This window comes from Mus pahari, chromosome 10 (genome assembly GCF_900095145.1).
Source record: "Mus pahari chromosome 10, PAHARI_EIJ_v1.1, whole genome shotgun sequence".
NCBI lineage: Eukaryota > Metazoa > Chordata > Mammalia > Rodentia > Muridae > Mus > Mus pahari.
This window is the reverse complement of record NC_034599.1, coordinates 114,589,030-114,615,330: the sequence shown is the minus strand read 5'-3', so window position 1 is coordinate 114,615,330 and position 26,301 is coordinate 114,589,030. Positions and strand designations below refer to the sequence as shown.

Genomic DNA, 26,301 nt, shown 5'->3' with positions numbered 1-26,301 from the left:
TGAGTCCTCAGCACCACGAATGAGACACAGAAGGTCAGTGTGAACTAAGCCTCAAAACCCAAACCAAAAACCAAACCAAACCAAAAAGCCCGTGTAAAAACGAGTGGGGATCTCCTGGGCAGCAGAAAACAATCGTAAGCATACTCCAGACTCCACAGGAGACTGAGAAACCATCACTCCTCCCTCAGACAAGGTCGGTCTGCTTCCAACAGTTTCTCGTTCTTGTGAAGATGTAGCTAGTGTCCTTCTGTTCAGTTGCTCTCTGTTTAGCTAGATGGGTTCTGACACTTTTCAACTGATCCCTCTGGTCCTGCTGAATGACACCATGTGCCCAATGACATGTGTCCATCTCTGAGAGCAGAAGAGGTATGTATGGTGCAGAATTTACAGAGTCTACAGTAGGCTTGGACAGACCTGGGGTCTAATTCCTGTGTCAACCAGAGTTTGCTCATGTGAGGGGCTTCAGTTCTCTGAGTTCTGTGGTCTCCTGTCCTCGACACCATGGCAGCTGCAGGCCGAGCAGCTACAGACTGCTGCAGAGTACTCAGGTCTAACCCAGAAGCCCCAGGAGAGCATGGGGACATGTATGGCCACAGAGCTTCAAAAGCCCCCATCTCTAACTAGGCAAGGGTGGGGTCATGCTCAGTTGCTTCTACAGACATATAGAAGGATGGGGCCTGTGCCCCCCCCCACTCCCCACAGGCTCTAAAGACCACCATCCATACAGATCGAGCAGGTCTCTCCCGTCTCCAAACAAGTCCTTGGGGATGCCTCTGTTGCCTTTTCATCACAGACCCCACCCACTTTATATTTTCCATTCCCTACCTTGGGAGAAGGTGTATTCACAAGATCTTGGGTTGGATTCTCAGTGCTACATACAGGCCAGTGTGGTGGCACATGTCTGTAATCCCAGCTTGGGGGACATGGACGCAAGAGAATGAGAAGTTCAAGATCATATTCAGCTACGTAGTGTGTGTGTGTGTTCCCATGCACATGTGCATACATGAATTCATATGGGAATCCCAGCAGCTCCATGGGAAGATGGGAGATGGTGATCTAAGAACCTTGAAAGCCTGGCCTATGAAATAGAAAACCAAGAAACTCCACCCCCTGCCCCCAAATGTGAGACTTGACACTGGAGGTCCCTCACCTCTACATGCTTATGTCGGTATTCACACATGAATGCACATGCATGCACACACACACACACACACAGAGTACATTTTTAAAGTTGTATTTGAGACAAGGTCTACACTGTAGACTGGCCTCAAACTCCTGTCTCAATTCTCAACTACCTGGGATCTCTGGTGTCCCCGTACCCTCAGCCCAGTAGACTGCCTGGCAACCTGGCATTAGGAGACTCAGGGCCAAGGTGCAGGAGAGGGTAGAGTTGTTGTTCACTCTATTTCTAGAACTCTCTAGGGTTCCCTTCCCACATCACCTTCAAGTAGGGCTTGGCCGTGGCACTAATGGACTAGTGGCGTGGAGACATGTCACTTTTGAATGGCAGTATGCAGTTCCAACCTTAGCTCTGGAGACCCAAGTCAAAATGGTTGTGCCACAGATTAAAGCAATCTGTCATTCTGGGCCACCAAAGCCTCTCCCACAGACCTCACAGGGTCACAGGCCATATGTCATTGAAGCAGGGATGGCTTTTCATAGCAGTGGGATCCAGCTTCAGCTGAGTTACTGTACCAAACACAGCTAAAAGGCTGTGTCACATCGAGGGAGGACTGCGGAGCATCGAGGGAGGACTGCGGAGCCATCATCGCTAGGCTACAGCACATGTCTCATTCTCCTTGCATCCAGCAGGCCTTAGAACCAGGCATGCACAGATGGGGCGTGGCCTTCCCAACCAACCCTGGAAATGTTCCAGATGCCTGATTCCTCTCTGCCACCCACAGCCTATCACCTGGGGCCCTGTTTGAAAACAGCGCTGAGGTAGGGGACAGGGGCGCAGAGGTGAGAGAAAACAACAGGACCCTCTCAAGGGGTCCTTTCCTTAGACCTTTGTGAGACTGGGTGTCAATTCCAAACGGCAGGCTGTCCTGGAACCGTGTGGCCATGGGTGGCTTTTAACTCCTAACCCTCTTGCCTCCCAAGTGCTGGTGTTACAGGGATGTTCTAGCCCATCTAGTTTTTGAGGGCGTGAAACAGTAGATGATGATCATGTGGGAATCTCCACCAAACAGACTGTGAGCAGCAGGAAGTACCCGTGAGAACCCTAGGTGCCCAAGAGCTGGCGGACGAGAGGGGCGGGGCCTGCTGTCTGGACTCCTGTGACTGACACCCTGGATTCTCCTGGGCTCTACACTGGGGGGGGGGGGGTTACCACTTGTGGAGGCTCCAGAATTTCAGGTCTTTCTGTGACAGACCAACAGACCCGCATGTAGCATGGGGCCTGTATCATCCCAGCCTTGAAGGAGAAAGACTGGTCCTATGGATACCCTAAATGCTCTTGGGACTTGTGCACTGGGATGCTGGGACACCTGCCACCCTTCCTCGGGGCAGCAACACATAAAGAAGAAGCTGGGTCAGGGGCCAGGAGTGGAACTGAGTTTATTCTCCACCACTCATCTCACTCAAATGCCTACTGTCCCCACCCTGGGAGGGACCATGGACGTGTCATACACAGGCAGGCAGTAAGGCTTCACACACCTGGGCCTGGTCTTCCTGTAACCACCCAGACCCCAGTGAGGGGATGTGGGGCTGGGCATCCCTGGGTTCCAGGTCCTCTGTGTCTTCATGAGGACTCCCCAACTGCTCCAAGGCCAGAGCAGCCTGCATCAGTTCCGAGGAGCAGGCCCAGGGTTAGACCAAGTCTAGCTGGGCAAGAGACTCTAGCAAGTCCCCCCGAAGGCAACGGTCCCAAGGCTACTGTGTCTTGGGCCTGGAAAAGTACCACCATGTTCCAGTTCCCTCATGCTAACTAACATTCAGGGACTTGACCGTCTCTTTAAAAATAGGGTAAATAGCTGGGGGGATGAGAACCCCAATTCCACAGCATGGGAATAGGGGCTTATTGCATTTGGCAGGAAGGGAGTGCAATCTTTGTGGGCAGGGCAGGGAGTGTAGCACCAGGCACGCAGGGGCCTCAGAGAGGGGGGCTGTGCCCCCATCCCAGCCAGTGCCCAGAACCTGTCTGGCCCCTGGGGAAAGGTGTATAAAGGTGCTGGAGACCCAACTCCTGTGACAGGGTTCTGTTCCCAGCCTCTGCCCTTCAGATTGCTGTTTACTGAAGAATGGCCAGGGTTTCTGGACCCATGAAGGCCACCAGGGCCAGCAAATGATAAGGACTGGCGACCCCTTGAGGTGGTCGACTCTTTTTTTTCTTATTTATTTATTTATTTATTAATTATTGGAAAATGTTAAGCCAGCTCTGAAGAGCTGCCAGGCACTGGGGCCAGAGGTTAGAAACAGCAAGAGGCAGGGAAGAGTACCTGAGGACATCACGGAAGCCCAGAAATTAGGGGTACCACTGGAGGAGCTACACTGGAGGAGCTTGGAGCCCAACCTCGGGCAGTGGGGCAGGAGTGTGCAGCCAAATGGGAAATCTTCCTTTCTCAGAGAGGGTCGCACCTGTCTTCCCAGTGGACACGGGGGTGGGGTGGGGGTGGGGGTGGGGTGGGCTGGGAGCATGCCTGCAGCCTGGCTCTTCAGGCTAGGAAAGGGAGTCTATACAGGAACAACAGCTCATTCAGCCCTTCCTTGCCCAGAAGACAGCCGACTCAGCCGAGCACCTTGGGCCTGCCCACACCTGTACAGAATAAAGTGCTTCGTTTATTGATGATTAAAATGTCCCCAGCCCGCTGTCCCAGCTCCGTGGGCCTCTGAGGAGGTCAAGGGATTCATCACCCTCTGCCAGCCCCTTGGGCACTGGCCTCTTCCCAGTGTGGCCATGCTGGGAATGGCTAGGAGCGGCGGGAGGGAGAGTAAGGTGCAGAGTGTGACAAAGAAGCTTATCAACAGTGGGAGATCAAACCCGGGAAACGTAGGACATGAAGTGACAACAGAGAGGGGTGGCCTATGACTGCCTGCCCCCCCAAGGGCAAACACTGAGCACTGGCTGAGCTCCCACAGAGGCCTAAACACATCAGCTTCTCTCCCTGGCTGCGCTGTGCTGTGGCATCTCAGACTGTACAGAGTGCAAGAGGGACCAGGGGCCAGCAAGGCGCGGTAGTGGCCTGGCCCCAAGAGGAGAGGAGGCCTCATGTGGGCTTCTGGGGGAGCAGACATAGATACGTGTCTCCTGGTGGGGCAGTGCAGCCAGATAGGCTGGTAAGGGACAGCTCCCTGTCCCCTGCCCCACAGATAGCACCATGAAACCCTGAACGACTTGCCTGAGGCTCCTGTGGGGCCCCTCCCTGGGATCTCACTCTCCTACAGGAGCCCTAGAAGCTGGGCCTGGTGAATCAGGTTCTCTCCCCCCTAGAGGCTTGGTCTCCAGCACCCAGAGACACCCTCTCCTGGATGTGGGGCTCTTTAAAAGTCCCAGTGCAGGTTGGGGAAATCCTGAACCTGCCTGGTAGGGATGTAAGAAAGGAAACCCATGGGGGCCAGCCCCCACCTGCCCCAGTCAGCCCCACGCAGAGGAGCAGCCTTCATACGCTGACACTCCCCTGCCCAGTCACACATGGTATCCTGCCATGCCTCCCTGGCCACAGGCCTCCGGGGCTCCAGAACTCCTTCAATGGGGCACACCCAAATCCTCCCCTCCTAAGGAGTCGGTTAGGGGCACAGGGAAGCCAGGAATGGGCAGGTGAAACTGACCCAGGCCCTGCCTGGCTTTCTGCCATGCCTGCAGCCCAGAGCTCCCCCTGCCCTGTATCGGCTGCCTCCAGCACCCCTCGCCTGGAGGGGTGCAGCCAACCAGACCCTCTCTGTTCTTTTACTCCCAAACACAAGGAGTAAAATCTCCAAGAAGCTGCACCAGGACCCAGGGCCAGGGGTATCCAGCTGCAGCCCAGCCCCTAGTCTGTATCCGCTGGCCCTGGCCAAGAGGGCCTGTGCTGGGGGTCAGTTAGTGTCCAGCCTGGGAGGTGCTGTGGGGAAGAGCGGGGCCGTGGGCTGCAGGTGCGTGGCAGGCAGGGCGGCGGGGTCACCGGGCAGCGGGTGGCTGACACGGAAGCACTTTTCTTTGTGTGCCTTCAGCATGTTGGAGAAGCGGAAACGCTGGCCACACACGTCACATGGGTATGGCTTCTCTCCTGTGTGTGTGCGTCGATGCCGCTTCATATTGGGGCGGCTGGTAAAACTCTTGCCACAGATCTCACAGATATAAGGCTTCTCCCCTGCAATGGGGGAAGGGCAGCAGGGGTGTTCATAGCCAGCTCTAGATCCCACCCCACCCCACCAAGGAGGGACAGGTAAGCGGAGACCCTGGGGGGAAGGCACGCACCTGTGTGTGTCTTCATGTGCTCGTCAAAGTACTGCTTCATGTTGAAGTCCTTGCCACACCACTGACACATGAACTGCTTGTGGCCAATGTGGATGCTCATATGTGACCGCAGCTGGTACTTGTACTGGAAGCGTTCATTGCAATTCTGTGGGAAAGGGAAGAGCTACACCCTCAATCCTGCCTTACCCAACCTGTGTGTAGGCCAGTGTCTCCTAAGGCGCCTTCTACATTAGCTGGTTTTAAGACAGGGCCTCTCAGTAGCATCAACTCCCTGCTCAGGCTGCGCTGACTGGTCAGTGGGCTCTAGGCACCCAACTCTCTCTGCCTCCGCAGCAAAGCAATTGTGAGCATGTGCCATCATGCCCAATTTACTTTTTATTTTTTATCTATTTATTTTGTTTTTTCGAGACAGGGTTTCTCTGTATAGCCCTGGCTGTCCTGGAATTCACTCTGTAGACCAGGCTGGCCTGGAACTCAGAAATCCGCCTGTCTCTGCCTCCCGAGTGCTGGGATTAAAGGCGTGAGCCACCACGCCCGGCTACTTTTCTTTTTTTTTAAACCTGGATAGACGCTCAAGTTCTCAAGCCTGCAAAGAAACATTTTCCCAACTCACTGCCTCCCCAAACCCACTGAATAGAAGCTCCTGCTCCTCTGCCTCTGGCTCTCCGTACCTCCGCCTCAAGCTTGCAGATCCTTCTGACCTCCCTTTCTCCCCCTCCCTGCAGATGGGGGTGGGTGGGTGGGGGTGGGACCATCCAGGGAGTCCCCACAGCCAGCAGCCAGCAGAGCTCACCTCACAGCGGAAAGGCTTCTCCCCCGAGTGCTGCAGCGAGTGGACCTTCAGCGACATACTGCGCTTGAAGGACTTCCCACAGGTCTCGCAGGTGAAGGGCATGTCCTTGGTGTGGGCTGCGGGTGGGCACCAGACGTCACTTCTCCAGGGCACCTATCTGAACCCCCACCTCCAGACCTGCCTTCTGGCAGCCCTGTACCCCACGCTTTCCTGGAGGGTGATGCTGAACTCAACAGCACAACCAGCCTTGGGCCCAGTGACACTGAAGGCCAATAAAGAAAACAGGGAGACAGACCTCCCAGCTTAAAGAAAAATCACCAACCTGGTTACCCAGCATGCTCCTGGCCAAACACCTAGATCCCAGGGTCCCCATCCCATGCAGTTTACACTTTCCAGTGGAGAAAGGGAGGCGGGTTTGCCAGGGACTGTCTGTCTGCCCTGACCACTCCACCCTGGAGCTTGGAGCCCAGATGAGCGAGAAAAGATGACCACAGGATCCAGACATTCAGCCAGGCCCACCTAGAGGCCTTGCAGCCTCGCCTGTAAGTGGAGTGGGTAGCACACTTGGGGAGGCCTCCTTACTGTGTCCAGGTGTGACCCCTGGGGGAGGTTGCACTCAGGAGATGCCTCAAGCCCTGTGAGGGCCGAAAGGTGAGAAAACATGAGAGGTCTCATGGTGGCCAGAGACAGGGCTGGGCCAGCATGTGTGGAATCGTGTGATTCGGGGAAAGCTGCTCCTGGTCTTGGGCAGACAGAACACCGTGCCGGGGTCCTCGGCTTGCCCAGCCGTGTGCCAGCTGGATTCCCATCCCAGGTTGCCCAGGCAGCCTGAAGCACTGGGCAAACTGCCCATCCGTGCACCCTTTCCTATCCCTTCCCCTCACCTGGATGCAGAATCCTGACACAGCAGGCAGCCGGCCCATCCTCTGCCCACACCTGCACTGGCAGGCACTCACCAACCATGTGCTTGCGCACGTGCGCCATGGTGTGAAACTTCTTCTCGCAGATCTCACAGGAGAACTTCTTCTCCGCGTAGCCATGCACTATCTTGTTGTGCTCATGAAGGGACCACAGCTTCTTGAAGGCTTTGCCACACGTCATGCACTATTGGGGGGGGGGGGGGAGAAGAGAGTGCCTTGGCTACAACCCGGAGCTACCCTTGGCCTCTCTGGGGCGGGCCTGTTCCTCCACTTGAAGAGTGCTGGTAAGAAGGCTGGGTCTGACATTCCCAGACTCCTTCCACACCCACTCACATGGCTGTTGGACTGCCTCTTCCAGGATCCCTCTTCTAAGGCCTCCCAGCTCCCCTTTGTCTGCTTCTCTCAGCAGGAGGCTGTAGGCCACCTTAGTTAAGGCAGCTGTGCAGGGTGGCAGAAGGACCTTTCAGTTCTGCGGGGTCTACGGGAGCTGAGGCTTCGGGCCCCTCAGGCAGGGGAGGGTGGTTAGACTGAAAGCAGCTCTCCTGACCTCCTGACCTCCTGCCCTGCACACCCCAGCAGGGGCTCCGGAGGCTGGGGTCTGGACAGGAAGGAGTAAAGGTTTTGCAAACTTGGGGTGGCTTAAGGTACAGGAATAGCTGACAGCCAGCCCAGGGTCAGGAAACAGGTGCACAAAGTGGGTGATGGGCAGGTCACCAGGCACACCTTCCCCACTGGTATCCAATTAGCAATTAGTGCAGGCAATTAGCACCCGCCTACCTGTGGCCTGGGGTTTTCTTTTTTCTTCTTGGATCAGAAAAGGTGAAAGGCATGCTGGCGTGTGTGCAGGAATGCTGATGTGTATGCATGTGTACATGCATGTTGGTGTGTACGTGTACAAATGCTGATGTGTATGTGTGTCTACACGCATGCTGGTATGTGTGTGCGCATGAATGCTGATATATATGTGTGTGTACATGCATGCTGGTATATGTGTGTGCATGGATGCTGATGAGTATGAATATGTACATGCATGTTGGTGTGTGTGTGTGGTATGTGTGCATGTATGCTGGTGTGTGTGCACAAATGCTGATGTGTGTGTACATGCATGCTGGTGTGTGTGCATGAATTCTGATGTGTACACGCATGCTGGTGTGTGGGTGTGTGCTCACACTGCACATGCTGGGGTGTGCTCAGACACCGCAGACTGGCCCAAGGCCTGGCAGCCACCCCAGCCCTCCCCAACTCCCATTTCTTTCCAAATTCCCCATCTAGCCTTTTTTCTCCAGATTCAGGGTAGCAGACACACCAGAGTTGAACACAAGATCCCTCTTGATTGGCTATTGCTCTGCATGGTGGCTCTGGGGTGAGCAAAGGGTGATGCCCTCTCCAGACAAGCCCCTTCATTTCTCTGTGGGCCTAGATTTGTTAAAAGACACATCCCTTGGCAGTTCCTACCGCCCCCTTAGCTTCAGGTAACTCTCCACTCTCCCCCACATCCCTGTTGCTCTTACTACTCTGGGAAAGGTGCTGCCACAATCCTCTGCTCACAACTCTGTGGGCCAGAGTCCAGCTCCACCTGCCTCCTCCTGACAGCCAGTCTGACTCAGCCCCAGGGGCTGTCTGGGCAGCACGTCTCACCTGGATGTTGCGCTCACAGTCTGTCTGCCTGTGCAGCTGCAGCTCGCTCTCCAGCAGGAAGCGCTTCCCACACTGGCCACATATCTGCATGCGGCTGTGGGTCACGTTCATATGCTTTTCTAGGTACCAGCGGTTGTTGAAGACCCGAGGGCACTTCTGGCATGGATGCTGCTGTTTTTCCTCCAGCTTCACCTTGGCCCCCAGCCCATCAGCTGCCTGGGATGCCAGAACAGCTCCAGAGGCCTTGGGCCTCTTCCCACCTCTACGTCCAGCCTCCTCCGGCTCAGGGGTGGCCCGGCGCCGGGTGTTCTGTCCCCGGGACCGTGTGGACATTCGGCTGTGCGGTGGAGGGTCCACCTGGCTGCCCTGACACCCAGCGGGACCTGCTGGGTCCTGCCTGCCCTCAGCCTCCCTCTCCTCCTCAGAACTCTCTGCATCCTGCTCACTGGGCCCATCTTCTTCATCCTCATCCTCTTGATGATCACTGGGCCCTTCCTCCTCCTCCTCCTCTCCCTGGCTGCCTTCCTCCTCTTCTTCTTCTTCCTCTTCCTCCTCTCCCCCTCCACTCCCTCCTCCTTCCTCCTCCTCCTCTTCTTCGGAGTGTCCCTGCATGCCATCCTCCTGGCCCAGCACCACGGTGGCTGGATTGGCACCAGAGCCTGGCTTGCCCTCGGGTCCGGTGGACACATGCAGTGTTTGGTTGTTGAGGTTCACCTCAACAATGATTTGTGACTGCTCCTGGTGCCCGTAGGTGCCCGAGGCATCCAGTTCTGGCTCCAGCCCCTCTCCACTTTCCAGTTTGCACAGGCTACCCGGGGCCTCTGCCTCTTCAGGGGCCCCTTCCTTCTCCTCCTTGAAGAGCGTCTGTGCCGGTCCAGCATTGGCAGAGCCTACATCCCCAGCTGTCCCTGCTCCATCCTCCACACGCACAGAGTAGGGATCAGGGCCCTCCCGGGCATAGATCTTTGGGAGGCCTGGGGCATCTGCCTCCTGCTTGATGTCACAGTAGTAGGGTGGTGGAGGCACCGGAGCACAGCTGGCAGCCGGCTGTGCCAGGGCCACAGGGCCCGAGGGCGCCAAGGATCGAGCGTCCAGCAGCTCCTGGCAGGAGGCTGCAATGTCAGCCATCTGCAGCAGCGAGGCCGCGCTGAGCACCTCGTGCACGTTGGCAGCGTTCACGAGCAGCTTGGACGTGTAGATGAAGTTGAGGATCTGCTGCAGGCCACTGGGCGCCAGTGCCTCCAGAGACAGCTCGACCCGTTGCAGTTGCTTGTTCTGTGTGAAGAGCGAGTGAAAGAACTGGCTGTAGGCGGCCAGCACACCCTTGTGTGCGGGAAACACACTATGCTGAGGCACCAGCACTAGGTCCACATCGCACAGGTCTGGCTGGAAGAGGCGCTGCTCGTTGAGGCGGCCCATCAAGCAAGCGAAGTGCAGGGCCACGTCCTCCACCAGCGAGAACTCTGCCGCCGGGGAGTCTGTAGTCTTCTCAACCAGCAACTGTGGGGCCAAGAGACAGGAGAGGTGAGGGCCAGCCACTGCCCACCCCTGCCCACAGTGTGGGAGGTGCCATCACCAGAGACGATCTGATCCATCCATCAAGCTGGGGGAAGGGCAGAAGGGCAGACGTGTACACACACACACACACACACACACACACGCACGTACGCACGCGCGGCAGGGACAGCTGCTCCGAGGGCTATGATGTCCAAGACCTGTGCCCAGGTGGCTGCTCTGGGCACTCCCTTAGCTCTTCCTCTGTGCACACACTAAGGGCCACCCCAGGATCCCTCTTCACTGTGCCCCAACTGGACTTCTAGCAATTCCTCAGTTTGTCCTGACTTTCCCACCATGTTGAGACAGGAGCCTGCCCAACTATGAGCACCTGAACAGCAGAAGACGCAGCTTCTGCTACGGCACCTAGGCTGGAGCATCCGGGGGCCGTTTCACTTGGACACGGGGCCAATAAAGGCCTTTAGGAGCTACAGAAGACATCCAGGCCCACAGCAGCGACAACAGCTTTCGTACACAGGGTCCTGGGGGAGAATGGGCTGTTTACTTTGTTTGCCACACTCTCACGAGGAGACCCCAGCCCAGACCCAGAAGCTCCAGGCTGGTCCTGTCTTGGAGGCTGTGCCTCCTGGAGAGTGCCCTAGGGACCTTAGTGACTGACAGATCAGACTGCTGGGCCTTTAGGCTCCCCCAGATCCTGTAAAGGGCCCAGAGCAGTCCTGTCTAGTTCTGCCATGGAGGACTCCCAGAGGTCGGATGGTAGAGACGGGCCTGTCTTATCCCTCACATAGGGCCTGGGGCTCAGCAGACACTGGCCAGTCCAGTCCTACAAAGGCTGGCTTTGGATGCTCCACGGGCTCTGCCTGTGGAGACGAAAGCTTCCAGTGTGTGAATGCTGATGCGTCCCAATGGGGGACACAACCCCACCTTGCTCAGAGGTCCCAGGATGAAGCTGTTCCCTCTAAGTCCTGTCTCCTGTCAGCAGTGGGTGGGCCCCACAGAGAGGATGGACTCTGAGCTCCCTTGTCATTCTGCTAAAGGAGAAGCTGCAGGTGAGCCCCAAGGAGCCTTGAGCCTGTGCCAGCAGCCCAAGGCATACCCACTCTTTGCCCTCCGCTCCACCAACAGCGGAAGTTGCCTTCCCGAAGCTCCCTCCACCCCCCACCCCACCCCCAACAGTCACCCATTCCTGACTCTATCCTAGAACTGCTGGGCCCGGCCAGCAGGGACGTGGCACGGGGCCCCGCCTGTCCCTCTCTGACTCACTCTGATTCGTTCTCTGGGACCAATTCCTCTTGCATAGATAGAGAAACTGAGGCCCAGAGAGGCTTCACTCATGGAGCTGTGGCCATCCTGCTACTTGGGCACCCTGCCCCTCTGCCTGGTACACTTCAGACAGGCAGTTGGAGAGTCCTGGAAGTGAGGTGGGTGGAAGCATGAGGCATGAGAACCACCTAAGCATCCAGACATGGTGACCACACCCTCTGGTCCTGTCTCCTTCCCAGTCTCTGCACCTGCTGCAGGTCCTGGTGTCTGCACCCCTGGGGGGTGGACGGTGGCAGGGAAAGGCCCGCCATGGCACCACTTATCACAGGCCTGGGGCCCCTGTTTTTCCCTTTACAAAGCTTCCCCAGGGCCCTCCTGCTTGGGCAGGGCCACTTGAGCCTGGCAGAAACCCAGGCATCCCTAAAGTCACATCGCAGCCTGCCCAGCCAAGGACCAGAGATGCTGCCAGCTTCCGGATCAGTGCCCACCAGCTGTGCAGCCTCTGGCCAGATGCATCCGGCTCCTTGAAGCTAAGGAGGCCTCTCAACACCTGGGTACACCAGCTGCATCTGCAGCCCTTCCCCAGAGGGACACCTGCAGAGGCCACCAAGCTCTTGCCTCCGAAGGCCATCTGGTGAAACCCCGGGGGCAGGGGTACAGGCTCATGACTTCTGGATGCTTCCTTTGGAGAGGTCTGGGAATCAGGCTCAGAGACGGCAGGGGACCGGCCCAAGGTCACACAGGAGTTTCCACTCCAGCTGTGGGCGCCCCCCGCCTATGGAGCGATCCATCCTAGTCTCCCGGCAGAGCGGCTGCAGCGCCCACGTGGCCCAAGGCCCGGGCGGGAATCCGACTCCCCTTTTTCCCCCCGATTACCAGCCCCGGGGCGGCGCCGTCCGGACGCAGAGAAGCGCCCCCCTCCGCCCGTGAGCAGCAAGACCTCGGCCTTTCGCGTTTGCACCCCCACCCCAGGAATTTCACCCCTGAGCCGCGCCGCCGTGCCGCACTCTGGGCCCTGCACACCGGGCAGATAGGGTCGAGGACCCCGGGGGAGGGGCCAGGTCTTCCAGACCCTGTACCCAGTCCCAAGGGGCCGTGCGCTCTGAAAGAAGGCGCTCGCAGGTGGGCGGATAAGCGGGGGGACAGGCAGGGCCCTGCGTACCATGATGCCGCGGCGCTGGGAGCTCACAGGGCCCCGCAGGATCGCGCTGCCCCCGAGGGCCGGGCCCGGGCCGCTCCATGAAGCGCCGCGCTGGGGGCCGCCCCTGCGCAGGGCCCCGCGACCATGGCCCCGGGGGCGCGGCCGGCCGGGCGGGCGGAGGCGCAGGGCCGCGGCGAGTCCCGGCCGAGCAGCTGCGGCCCGGGAGCCTCGGGCGCGGCGGGCGGGGGGCGCGGGGCGCCGATTGGAGCCCGCGCGTCAGCTGGGGCCGCCGTCTGGACGCTTAAAGGGCCAGGCCGCCCTGCGTGCTGGCTGGGGGCGCGGACGCGCGTCGTCTCGATGCGGCTGCCCTCCGGAGAGCCTCGGGGTCCCCGGACCGACCCGGCTGGTGACGTGAGAGCGTTTGAACCGCGCGATCCCACCCTCCCGCGCGGAGTCCCTCTCTGCCCTTCTTTGCTGGGAAGTTCGTCCGGGAGTCTAACCCGGGTGTCCTCCCGCTGCTCTGCATGGGCGGGGCCTGGGCAGGCGTGAGGTCGTTGAGCTGAGCGCGCCGCCCCCCGACCCACCTGCTCCCCTGAGCCAGGCGACTCTGAGGGCCCAAGACCCGCACCCCAGCCGCGCTCATCTCCCGACCCCTGTGACCCCGGCTGCTTCGACTTGGGGGTGAGTCTGGGGTCTCTAGCTGCTCCGGCCTCCCACGCGTTTCGCTCCGAGTCTCCCGAACCTACCTGGGGGCCTCTGGCTGCAGAACCTCCGAGCAACCGCCGCAACGACGGAAGCCTTTCAGATGACCTACCTGGAACAGCCGGGTGGGGGCCAGAGGCCCAGGCCCGGCCGAAGGGGCCCTCCGCGCAGCCTTGGCGATGGGAAGATGCAGCTCGGCTTGCGGAACGCTGCTCTGGCACCGGCTCCGTGGGGGCAGGGGGCTGGCTGTGCTGGCAGGAGGCTGCGAAGGAACGCTGCCAGGCCGAGCGACAGCAGGGCGGGACTACGGGCTAACGCCGTGGTCTCTCCTTTGGACGCCCCGCACCCCTACCCACTGTTCAGCCTAGTCACTCTCCCAACACTGCTCCAGCCGGGCCATTCCACTCCAGCCATAGCAGTCTCCTTGGGTGTGCGCCTTCCTCGTGGTGTGCTGTAGCTCTTCCTCTGGAGCCAAGTAGGTGTCATCAAATAGTCGAGGGTCTGTCCCCTCAGAATGGAAGGCTCTCTCACTGGACATTGGGCTAACTACCCTTGAGCAAGGAAGCTGAGTAGGTGGTGTGAAGAAAGGTGGGGACAGAGAAGAGAGCCCCTTCCTTCATATGCGCAGGGCATGCCCCTACCTGGGGCAGTGAGCAGGCCCTAGGCTGAGGCTCTAGGCTGAAGCTGTGAACCTATCAATTACTGATGTCTCCTACACTTCCCCAAACCCAAGTTTCTCAGTTGATTGCTACACTGACCTGGGAGGTGGGAATGGCAGGGTTGTCTACCTACTGGGTGGACAAGGAGAGTCCCGCAGAGAAAACATGTAGATGCTGTGCTGGGAGGCTGGAAGAAGCTGGGTAATGGCTAGCCTGGCCACGGGAAGGTAAAGGAGTGACATCCCCATCACACCCCCTGCTGTCCCATCTGGATTCTCAGAACTCTGAGGGCAAGAGGGCACACTGGGCTTGCCACTGGCAACAGCTGCAAGAGCCAGAAGCCCCCTTGTGTTCATGGCTGCAGAACTGAGTGGTCAGGACATGGGGTACAGCCAACTGGAGGGACAAGATGGGAGCAGAGGAAGGATTCTAGGTCACAACCTCAAGTTCCGTTGGTCGGTTTAGGGGCCGGAACATCATTACCATGATAGAGGTGGGTGCTTTAGACCCCTGAAGCTGGGTGACTCCAGGCCAAACTTCACTTTGGAGAACAAGGAGACAGCCCCAAACTGCTTGGGGTTCCTGCACTCTGCTGGGGGAACTAAGCTCACTAGGTAACAGAAATGCGAGTAAGGCAGTCCACAAAGTGGGAGGTGCAGGCTGGAAGGGGAGGGTGTACAGTACATGGCCTCCATCTCCCTCAGTTTTGGCTGCCAAGTCCAGCACTAATGGGCCACAGCTGCACAAGGGTGGGAGCCTAATGCAAACCAGCAGGTTCCCTTTCCCACACCAAGTCCAGGGCCTTAACAGGAGGGCCTCCCTGGTAACTTCCAAAAGGCTCCCAGAGACCCTAGTCCTCCACAACCTTGGGCCATGGTACTTCTTGTGGAAGCCCTCACCCCCATTACTCAGTGAGATGTGACCAGCAGCAGTGTCAAGGCCTACATCCATTACAGCTGTGCAGAGACTATTGGGTCCTACATGTCTGCCCAGTAGTGGGGGTTCTAGAGGTTCTGAGCCCTAAGTGTTTTCAGACATGGTCTTCAGGGAGGCAGACTCCTCTTCAAGTTGGGGCAGAGGCTGAACCTCTAATCTGCATGCACCAGCTTGCAGGGTCAAATGCATCCTCTGGGTCCATCAACTGGGAGACAATGGTTCTCAGAATCTGCATTTAGGCAGCAGGGATCAGGGTTAGGGCTCAGGGGCATAGGTGTGGCCCTTTTAGAACCCACATTCTGCCTTGGTATCTCCCAGGTTCCTCAGCCTCAGGCTGTGGAGTTTGGTCTTACTGCTTATATGAGGTTTGGTATTAAGACAACAATAACATCGGGCTGTTGTAAACCACAGGGAGGAAGCAGCTATGCAAAAGGCCCAGGCCTCAGAAGAATGCAGCCTGTGCTGTGGTGTACGATTCCTGAGTGCTGAGCTCTAACTCATAACTTGAGGTGCCTGAGAGACTACAGCAACCAGTAATCTGTCTCAGCTAGACATCCTGACTGTCTTTCTAACAAGTAACGCATATTTTGCCTGTGCATCACTTGCATGGTTGTTGAGTAGAAGCAAGGAGTTGAATCCTCTGGAACTGGAGTTATGACTGTGATCTGCCATGTAGGTTTTTGGAATTGAACCTGGCCTCTACTCAACAAGTATGCAATAGCTGAGACAGATTATTGGTTGCTGTAGTCTTACCCACTGAGGCTCATCCAGCACCCACACCCCTCACAGAGCCATGGGCTCAATGCCTTTCCCTGGCTAACTAAAGAAGTGACATGATGCCCCAGTCCTGACCAGCTCATCAATCAGGCTTTTATCAGGTGCAAATAAAATTCTGTTAACTCCATAAAGACCCCAACAGGTCTCCCTGGTATCCTCTATTTTGACTGTGGGAACAAGGTCTCATGTAGCCCAGGCTGACCTTTAGTGGATCCTCCTGTCTCCATCTTCCAAGTGCTGGGACTACAGGCCTATGAGGCCAAAACCAGCTAATTTTCTTTTTAAATTTAAAGTTTTAAAGAGTCTTACTATGCAGTCCTGTCTGGCCTTGAACTCAAGAGATCTACCCTCTTCTGCTGGGGTTAAAGATGTGCACTACCCTACCACACCTGACATTTTCTTTAAATACTAAAGTAAAACACCCACATTTGACAATTTTCAGTTTCCCAAGTTGGGGAAACACTATTTAGCAAACTCAGTTATCTGCGAACAAGGTGGCAGGTCCCAAGGTCCACTCTGCTCACCCAGCAGATCCTCACCTGTATGTTCAAATGTCGAATGGCTGTCTTAGGCAGTGAGTGGTGACGGGTGCCACAGTCGGAGGAGACCTGGAGTTGCATCCCACCAGAGGGTATGTTTCTGCCAGGCTCTCCCCAGGTCACTCCTGCACCCCAGTAACCTGCCAATGGACACGTCTCTTCACTTGGCTGTATCAGAAACTGACTCGAGTTTGAGCAAAGAAAGACCAAGCAGGCAGACTCAAACTCAGCATGAATTTTCATTTCTACAAGATCCTTTTCAAGTTGTAGAGAAATTTAATAAGTATATACACATTAGACATTGCTAGTATGTACAAAAGTATTTTCTACATTTTTGAACAATATCAACTATGCCACTTGCAGTAAACAGGATGTTACAAAATCATCCAATAAAGCATTTTCTATTAAGCACATTACACAACATAATTCAATTTTATTAAAAAAATAACTTCAAAATACAGAATGATCGTGGATAAGAAGAAAAGCCATTTCTGTATTCATTCGAGTATAAACAGCAAGGTTGACACTACTGAACACGAGTGCCTGCTGGTACAGGTGAAGCCCTGTCCATGCAGCAGTAGGTGGGTGGATGCCCTCCCTCTCCCTATGCTAATCCCCAGAACTCCTCTGGGATTTATCTCTGGAGTCTGATCTACTTACATGGAACCTTAAACGCAGGAGGAGGGCAGAGGTTTTGAAAAAAGACAAAGACTCAAAGAGTCCCTGTTAGTTGACGCTGGCAAGGCCTACAGCAGGCAATGTGGGCATCCCCCGAGGGCTCTAGAGGGGCCCAGCTACAAGTCACCTCCCCTAGTCTTCTGAGAAATGAGCCCTACCAGCACTTACCCATAACCTTGAGACCCTGAGCAGATGAGTCAACCCTACCGTGCCTGTTTGTCAATGACGCATGGGCACTCTTAGGCTGAGAAATTTGGGATAACTTGTTACACAGCAACCAAATAAGAATATATGGCCCAATAGTGACCTTTTCTTACTAATTACATTTGCCAGTTTTCATTCTTCCTACTGAATACTAGATTCAAACACCCTTCTTTGTAGGCAACTTTAAAAAAAAAAAAAAAAAAAAAAAAAAANCCAAATAAGAATATATGGCCCAATAGTGACCTTTTCTTACTAATTACATTTGCCAGTTTTCATTCTTCCTACTGAATACTAGATTCAAACACCCTCAGCCAGGGCTACACAGAGAAACCAAAAAAAAAAAAAAAAAAAAAAAAAAAAGGAACCACTCACTATAAACCACACATCTAACCCGCCAAGCACTGAGTTCTGAAGCTATACTTCTTTCTAATCAACTAATTTACAGACATGGTGAACAACAGCTGGATGGCCATCAAAATGCTGCTTACATACATCACAGAGTAACACCATTATTTATTTGTGGGGTGCTGACCTCTGATCCCCGAGCTACTTACATGCTAAGCACATGCTATATATCACTGAGCCACATGGCCCTGGAAGACTACTTTCATATATCCAGTACCTCCCCCCTCCATCTGGCCAAGGCTTTAGTAAGATCCTCCAGCCCAAGGCTTTTTCTGTTCTCAAATGCACTAGCAAGGCCTGAGTGGGATAGGATAGTATAGACTTCTACACCATATACCTGACAGGAAGTCTGTGAACTGGATTTAACCGGCACTAAGGTGATTAAGTACACTTGGGGAAAGAATGCAAACTAAAGAGTAAAACAACAAAGAGACAAACCCACACCAGTTATTGCAGGTCAAATTCCTCCGGGAGGAGCCGCACAAGGCCGCAAGAACACCTTTCTGTGCAGCAGAGCCTGTGACCCTGCTGCCCCCAACTTTTGTCCTGGGTTTCTCCATCAGGCAGAGCTTCACGGAGTCAGGGGGCAGCGGGTGGGGTGGGGTGGGGGCAGGGCTGCTACTATTGCCACAGTGAGAGTAAAGCTTGGCCGGAGTGTCTCTGGGGTGTAGTACTTAAGGCCTGTGGAGCTGCTTCTGAAGGACATTCTTCAGCACTTTAGCACACATGTGCAGAACAAGATGACCAGCCATACAGGTTCTGTTCCACCACATATCTGTGTTTGGATGAAGCCCCTACACTCACAGTGAACCCAGCTCAGAAGAAATAATTTTTGGTGCCAGTGAATTTAAAAAAAACAAACAAAACAATTCATTTCCTGGCATCAGGAAATGCAGTATGTGACAATATGACATAGGGTATACGAGGAACCAAAGGCACCAAGCACCAAGCAGGAGCTGGGGTGGCAGGCAACACAGTCACTCTCTGAGCTGGCATTCACTGTGAGAAGGCAGAGCCCTCAGGCAGTGTGGGTGCTCACAGCTGGGACAGTCTGCTGCAGACACAGGCATGAGCTACCACCCTGCACACCTGGCCATAGTCAATATGGATGTGGATAGCCTCATCTGACAGCATACACCAAGAAGACAACCAGCATGGGGACATGGGGAACATGTGTCTTGTGACAGCTTTCCACAATTCTGTTTGGCAGCATGGATGCTAAAACCTGAAACAAGAAGAAACCTGAATTCTACAGACAATGTGATCTACAGAAAACCCTATCTACAGTGACACTGCAAATTATACTTACATCAAATTTACCATTTCTTGATTCAAGAAAATGAAAATTCCATAGTTGCCTACTGTAAAATGGGTCATAAAAATATTTCTAGGGACATCTGCACTTTAAATTCTTTTGCACACATGTAAATAAGTGACAAGAAATATCCACTATTGGATTGAGGTCTAATACTAAAACACAACAGACTGCCATCCAGTTTCTTAAGCTTTAAGTTACCAGGTATTTACACTTAAGACACAATCTGTATAGAGACACCTCAGCTGTATCTGCTGCTCTCACTGGGGCTCCGGTGATGAGAGTAACTTCTGTCACTTTCACTGTCTGAGCCATAGGATCTACCGCTCCTGTATAAGAGAACAAAACAATAAAACACGCCATCAACTCCCATTTTCGGTTCTAACTATTGCAACACTATGGGTTTTTCGAGGATGTTTTAAATGGTAGTAAAATCAAGGTTAAGATAACAATAAAGAAACCTCCCAAGAGTGGGAAATTTACTTGAAATCCATTCATAAAAATGAGCAAACTATTTTTCTACTATACCCAGTAAATGTTGATACTAGACTAAAGCAGGAAGGGGCTAAATCTACAGTCTCACTAAAGTAGGCGTAGGCTTGGTTATGGTGGTCCTTAAGCTTATTTAAAAAGCTTTTCTGAGAGCTAGGCAACTTGTTATGTTAAGTATCACCCCACCACAAGTACACCTAGTACAAGGGTCAAGACAGTGGACAGGCAAGTTTGTTCTCTGAAAACCCCGGGGTTCTAGGGTTAGTGAGATGGAGATGGGATATTGCCAGGGCAATGGGCTGCAGTGAAGAATATGAGGAGTGGGGGCTGAGGGGTGGGAGGTGACTGATCACTTCAGGACACAAAGACAAGTGAGAGAGCCATCACTTGAGTTTCTGAGCAGAAGGGAAGTTCTAGAACATTGGAGGACAGAAGTCAGAAAGAGCTGAAGCTGGAGCTAGCAGGTGGAGGGGTTCGTGCACTGGCATGCCTAGCTGGCCAATCCTGAAACAGTTCAGTCAAGGCGGTACCCATGTGCACGGTCTGTACAAAGTTTTCTGGACTTGCAATGGATAAGGAAGGATGACAGCATCCATCAGCAAAGGACAATTCAAGAATTATGATAAGGTTACATCTTATTAATTAAATAACAAAATATAGGACTCAACCCTGCGGCTGAGACAATCACAATTTAATAAACAACAGACTGGCTGTTTCAGTAAATTAGCCTGACTTCCAGATGTGGGCCATGATTTGGACTTCTCCTTACTCCACTTCTTCCAAAAGAAACGTTGAATTAAAAGCTACATGAATAAAACTCATTTTCTTGTCAACTATAAAACAATAACTGACAACCTTCGCCTGCCAACTCTCAGTACCAAGGCCATGTTTAATAGCTGTCTGTAGGCCAATGAAACCTGGGGAGGTGTTCCTCTGATGGCCCACTCACACCAAGTGCCTAGTCTCTCCCAGTGCTCTAACCCAGGGACCCACCTGGACCGCCTGTTGTAACTTCTACCCCGATGGTAACTGTCACTCCTCTGGCTGCGGCTGCGGCTGCGACTCCGGCTGTAGTAGCTATCGTAGGTGTAGGATCTGCTTAAATAGCAATGACACACAATGTTCCATTCAAATACAGAAAGGCTCTTTTTTTAGGGCCATCAAAGGGTGCCGGCTCACACGGGTACTCTACGGAGGTGTGAGGACAGTTGCATAAGAAGTTCTAGGAACATCCAGCAATTGCACCCAATTGGACCTACCTTGTTAAAGAGAGAAAAGTTAATTTTTCTGCATTTTTTTCAAAATTAACATGGAGTTAATATCACAAAATTAACATGGAGTTAGTGTGATTGAATCTTGATTTTATTGGACAATTATATTCACAAGAAATGACAGATATTGTCATTGTACTGGAGTACAATGAACCAATAGATAAAAATTATAAGATCTTTTTGAGTATATGTAATTATAGAAAAACATATGCATTAAAGTTATTTAATTAAAAATGCATCATTTAGGCTAAGGAATAGGATCCATGGCAGCAGATGTGCTGTGTTTTATGCCTGCGGCCCTGGGATCAATCCCCAGCAGCACAAGCCAACCCCTACCCAGCACTCTGGGCCTCCCAGCAGCACTTACCTGGAGCGGCTGTGGGGGTCATAGGAGCTGCTCCTGGACCGGCTCCTGCTGGACGTCCTAGTATGGACCATAGAGGGCTATCACCTTGTGCATTAGGGCACAGGCCACAGTAACAATCTAGACATTTTTGCCCATCAAAGTGAAAATACAGTGAAATGCAATAACTATTTTGTGTTTATCTCAAGTGTGCTGGAATTTCTTTTTAAAACCTTTGTATTCCATTAGAAGACTAAGCTTTAGGGTAGTTTTCTGAGGAAACTCTCAGTTGGGTGGGAAGGGAGAAGGCCCACTTATACGAGTGGTCACAGCAGAAAATACCACAAGGCCAAAGAGCACAGCAGCAGAGAAATAGAAAACCTTGCACCCAGCACTCACTTTCCTCTTGGTTTCCTTGCTATAGTCTGTCGTAACCCCTAAGTAGGTCAAGAAGAGGTGACTATACTTGTGACATCTATGCACAGAGCAGGTAGGAGTGGCATGGCCTCTCAATTCGACTGCTTCTTTTGCCTTACTCTGTGCTAAGATCTCATTTCCGAACAGCCAGGCAGAGTTCTAGAGCTCTCAGAGAGCTGGATGAGAAACAGTTCTGGGTGGTATTTGACAAGGACAGATCAACAGCTGTCCTACCATGTCCCAGAAGTGGTCCTCTGCGAGTGACTGGCCACCACTCATCAGGGTGAGACCACAAGCTCACCTGTGACTATGGAAACTTCCATAGGAACTGCTCCGGCTGCGGGTTCGGCCTCTGCTATACCAGCCCCTGCTCCGGCTTCTAGAGTAGCTTCTTGATCTACAATGGAATGAGTGAGAAAGCATATACTAGGTGCACTCCCCACACTGTTGGGATGAACAGGGCAGGAGGGAAGCACAAGCAGGGAAAGGTCTCTTACAAACTCTGCTCACTGGACACTGTCATGTATTGCAAAAGAAGCAATCCGGAAGACACCATGGTTTAACCAGTAAAATAAAGTCACTAAAGACTGCAACAGGCATATGTACATGCTCATGAACACAACTACTTATTTGGCTTCCTGTTACTGTGAACCCCTTTTCTTAGCTTTCACTCTCAGTCTTTGTACTCTTCAAGTCTTTCCTGATGACAAATGCTGGATAGGTCTCCAACAAAAATTCCACCATGATCACAAAGGTCGACTTAGCAACTCTGCCTCCATGCATGGCATGTACCTATTACATGTGTAACATAGTAAGTTCAATAATCTGTAAGTCCTACAGAATCTGCTCAAAGGATTCTATCCAAAGGCATGGCAATCTGCACAAGAAGGCCAGGTACTTCACGTTTTTGAATATGAAGAACTCGCCACCAGTCATGGCAAGAGGTTTTATTGCCCAAGTGATAAAACTACAGGTCTCTTCAGTTGAGTCCATTTCTTGTCCTGAATCAGTGGTTTGGGTGGAACGCTTCTTATTCCCTTGTCAGATATTTGGAAACAGTGATCACACTTCTAATGCTAATGTTTTTCTGAGCTGACAGCAGACTCTCCTTGGGGGTAAAAGAAAAAAAAAAGGGGGGGAGTATTTCTTACCGGTAAGATGAGGTAGAACTTCTAGATCGACTTCGTGAGTGACTGTACGAGACAGACCTTGTTCTGTGTCGAGATTTGGTTTCAGATTTACTTCGAGATCTGTGTGGACTCCTGGACTGGCTATCACCGTCCCGACTAGGTGTCTGCTCGTCACTGGAACTCTCTCGATTCCGTGGCCTTCGATTTAGGCGTGCCGTCTTTCTTACTTCATCAAAGAGGGACCCAGGCCGAACCTTATTTTTGCTTTTGATTTCTATCCTCAAGCCTTGTGGTTTCACTTCAGGCACAGTAGATAATGCTTTCACATCCAGAGCACTGGATGTGGTTGCAGCAGACACTGACAGATTCCCTACACCTTGCAATGGCTTCCACTTATCTGTGAGGTTCACCTGGCTCTTCTCAGCCCCCTCCTTCTTTCCAGCAGTTTCTACAGGACTGGTCATGCTGGTAGAGCTGTCCTGTTTAACCCCACTTCCACCCAAGGTCTTGCTTTCAGACATGCTACTCTCTTGTTTCCCTCCTGCTCTGGGATGTGCCATACGCTCATCCTGCTCTGGAATAGTGCTCACCTCTGGGATGTCTAGCCTGTGGTTTGCTAAAGGGGACACCCCCTCTCCCTTTGCAGGGGAAGTCCTATCAGGGGTGCAAATCTCCATGTTGTCATCTGTCTGAAGCACGTCCTCCCCTCCACCTGGGACATGTTCTTCAAGCTGCTGGGTGCTAGGTGGAGAGCTGGTAGTGTTTTCCTCCACTTTCAGAGGTGCAGGACAAGAGCTGGGATCATTTTCACCCTCTGCAAGTGGGTCCTGCTCTAAAGTACCCTTCTTGGGTTTACTTGGAGAGCTGCCTTCATCACAGGTTTTCTCGACTTTTGGAATGCTGTCTTTCACAGCTTCACACTTCTCAGAGGCATGCCTTTTCTCTTTTGGGTCCTGCGAAACTTGCTTTCCATTCATCTCCTCCTCCTCCTCGTCACCAAACTCTAGTGGAGGTTGCCAGTGGAAAGCTTGTTTCCGTTTTGGAGTCTTGTGTTTTTTGTCTTTTTTAGCTTTTGATTTCTCTCTCACCCTTTTTGTATGATCCCCCTTAAGATCATCCTTTGAGTGTTTTTGCTTCTGGGACTCTACTCTAATGTTCCCCAAGTTGGAGCAGGAGCTCTCCGACTCAGAGGCCGAAGACTGTGGTCTCCTAGCCCTCCAGGCACTGTCACTGCCGGGCAGAAAAGTGTTTGTTGGAGGCTTTGCTGGGGGTTTGGCTTTGATGTGACTCTGGCCAACTTCTGACTCCGAGTCTGAAGAGGCCTCACCTTCCTCCTTTTCAGAACCTCTACGGGGATCACTTTTCCTGCTCTCAGTCACATCTTGCTCTGAGTTGGATTCAGAGTCCCATTTACTCCCAGCACAGTTCTTCCCTTTGGACACACTGTCATCTCTAGAGTGATCAGGGAGATCATCTTTCAGAGTTCTCTTTTTAGAACGAGGACATTCCCATTCAGGCTTGGGTTTTCCTTCTTTTCTGCCTTTCCCCTGCTTATCATTCAATGCTTCCACTTTTCCCTGCTTCTCCTTCTCTGGGGCTGAGTATACTTGAACATGTGACTGTTCACTGTCTGAAGAGTAATCTAAAGATGATCTGCTTTCACTATACTTTCTGTGACATGAAGATTTCTCTCTGCTTCTGACATATTTACTATGAAGTGTCTTTTCAGAGTTGCTGCGATGTTTTTTATTTGAAGTGACACTTTTTTTCCTGTTGGATCTAAATGTGGCTCGTCTTCCATCATCACTGCTAACAGAAGTATATGAAGATGACCTACTGTGCTGGGAACCATCACTGTACTTATTTGGTGAGTGAGACCTAGATGACAGAGACCTAGAGAGTGAGCGTGAAGTAGGGACACTTCGTGACCTTGACCTTGTGTATGATCTGGAGGATGACCTGCTCCTAGAAGACTTGCTCCTTGACCTTCCTGAGCTTCCAGAACTTCTATCACTGTACTTTGAATAAGCACTCCCATCACTTTCTGAATGTTTTTCTCTTTTGTGATAAGATGATGAACTCACGGTTGCTTTAATATTTGTTAAACTGTATGTGCTTTGGACAGGCAGCAAGTGGGTTGTTTTAGCTTTCATCTCCTGAATTCGCTCATAAGAGGGCTTCCAGGGCTTCTGCCCAGGCTTCCACCTAGAAGGGGGAGGGCTGTCACTCAATGGTATTACAGGAATGTTTTCTGCTGCCACTGGCTGTACTAGCACATTTCCATTCTGTGGCATCGATGGCCTTAAAGGTTCTGTCTTAACTGGCTTATTTTCACTCAGCTGAGCAGGTTTTTTGGGGGATATTGATGTTCTTCGGGGTCCTGACCTGGAACTAGATCTAGACTTTGATCTGTTGAGAGAACGAGATGAGGACTTTGACACAGCCCTTGATCTAGAGCTCCCTCTAGAATCTGATCGTGAATGAGACTTGGATCTGTAGGAGTCCCTGCTGGAATGGGTTGAAGCACTCCGATCATCCTGGTCTGATTTAGACCAGTCCCGCTTGGATGAGTGATGAGAGGATGAGGATGAGGCGCGAGATCTCCTTTCTCTAACACAGGAGGACTTCATTCGGTGGGTGGGAGATCGTGAGGGTTCCAAATCAGGCATAACTATTCTCTTTTTTGTCTGTCTGTGTCTTCTGCAATGTTTCTGCTTTTTAGCTTTTTTTTTATGCTTAAACTTCTTTTCCTTTCTGCGTTTCTTGTGGTGACCATCAGAATGTCTCGCTGTACTAAGATCTGAATAGTATCCATTATAGGACCATGATCTGGATCTCTGGGACAAGCTTCTTTCATCCCATTGGCTTGAACAGGGGTCACTTAGCCTGTAAGTGGAGAAGCATAATGTGCATGTGGTTATTTGTGAACACTTTCTGTGTCTTAAAAACATCTTCTGATAAGAGCACCCAATTCCACCAACACTTTAACATAAGTCAGAGCGATGACAACTATTAGCAGACTCACAAAAGATCCTTGCTTTTTGGTGTTTTTTTTTAATTTTCATTTCATGTACATTGGTGTTCTGCCTGCATGTATGTCTGTGTAAGGGTGTCAGATCCTCTGTTAGTGGGGTTACAGACAGTTCTGAACTGCCATGTGGGTGCTGGGAATTGAACCCAGATCCTCTAGAAGAGCAGCCAAGGCTCTTAACCACTCAGCCATCTCTCCAGTCCCATGATCCTTGTTTTTTAGGTGAAGCAGACTCTGAATGTTTGTGAAAATCATACCAACTATCCAGAAGTTCTGTGGAGACACACAGCTCGCAACATGATCTACTAACAACCTTCTTCCTCTAAGAGCAATTTCTGAAAGAGTGTGAAACCCAGGCCCCAGGCAGTCTTGCTGATGAGTTACTTATTTCTGTGGTGTTTGGGCATCACACTCAGGACCTTATGCATGCTAAGCAAGCACTCTACTACAGAGCTAGATGCCCATCCTTGACTCAACTTTGTTTTCTTATTTCTTCTTTTTAAAAAATTCACGCACACACGAATGCTTTTATGTGTGTAGGTGCACACATGTGCAGAGAGCACCTCAGGTATCATTCTTAAGAACACTAATTTCGGGCTGGCGAGATGGCTCAGCAGGTAAGAGCACCCGACTGTTCTTCCAAAGGTCCTGAGTTCAAATCCCAGCAACCATATGGTGGCTCACAACCATCCGTAACAAGATCTGGTGCCCTCTTCTGGAGTGTCTGAAGACAG

General features: G+C 52.6%; 2 protein-coding genes across 6 annotated transcripts in view; both read right to left on the bottom strand.

The window, feature by feature from the left end:
* Positions 1 to 2,541: 2,541 nt before the first annotated feature.
* Positions 2,542 to 12,788, bottom strand: Zbtb47 (zinc finger and BTB domain containing 47). The gene is made up of 6 exons (XM_021206579.2): positions 12,690 to 12,788; positions 8,750 to 10,249; positions 7,148 to 7,295; positions 6,192 to 6,307; positions 5,399 to 5,543; positions 2,542 to 5,291 (listed from the first exon to the last, which is right to left on the bottom strand). The coding sequence occupies exons 1-6, from the start codon at positions 12,690 to 12,692 to the stop codon at positions 5,017 to 5,019; spliced, it is 2,187 nt and encodes a 728-aa protein (XP_021062238.1). The 5' UTR covers positions 12,693 to 12,788; the 3' UTR covers positions 2,542 to 5,016.
* A 4,714-nt stretch (positions 12,789 to 17,502) lies between these two features.
* The window catches only part of Nktr (natural killer cell triggering receptor), a 35,703-nt gene continuing 26,904 nt past the window's right edge, over positions 17,503 to 26,301 (bottom strand). For 4 of the 5 annotated variants that reach the window (XM_029542793.1, XM_029542791.1, XM_029542792.1 and 1 more), the window contains 5 exons: positions 22,558 to 25,422; positions 21,708 to 21,803; positions 21,014 to 21,070; positions 20,369 to 20,473; positions 17,503 to 19,212 (listed from right to left, as the gene is read on the bottom strand). In XM_029542793.1, the coding sequence (XP_029398653.1) occupies positions 19,125 to 19,212; positions 20,369 to 20,473; positions 21,014 to 21,070; positions 21,708 to 21,803; positions 22,558 to 25,422 (3,211 nt within the window). In that variant the 3' untranslated portion in view covers positions 17,503 to 19,124. The remainder of the gene's footprint in view (positions 19,213 to 20,368; positions 20,474 to 21,013; positions 21,071 to 21,707; positions 21,804 to 22,557; positions 25,423 to 26,301) is intronic. The other variant, XM_021206660.2, reaches the window with a different exon arrangement.

What these genes read in the sequence shown, in the direction of transcription:
- Zbtb47 (XM_021206579.2), bottom strand. An exon ending in AGAAGCCTTTCCGCTGTGAG is followed by an intron (nt 5,544 to 6,191) that starts GTGAGCTCTGCT and finishes CCTTTCCCACAG; the next exon opens with AATTGCAATGAACGCTTCCA. An exon ending in GCACATGAAGACACACACAG is followed by an intron (nt 5,292 to 5,398) that starts GTGCGTGCCTTC and finishes CCCCCATTGCAG; the next exon opens with GGGAGAAGCCTTATATCTGT.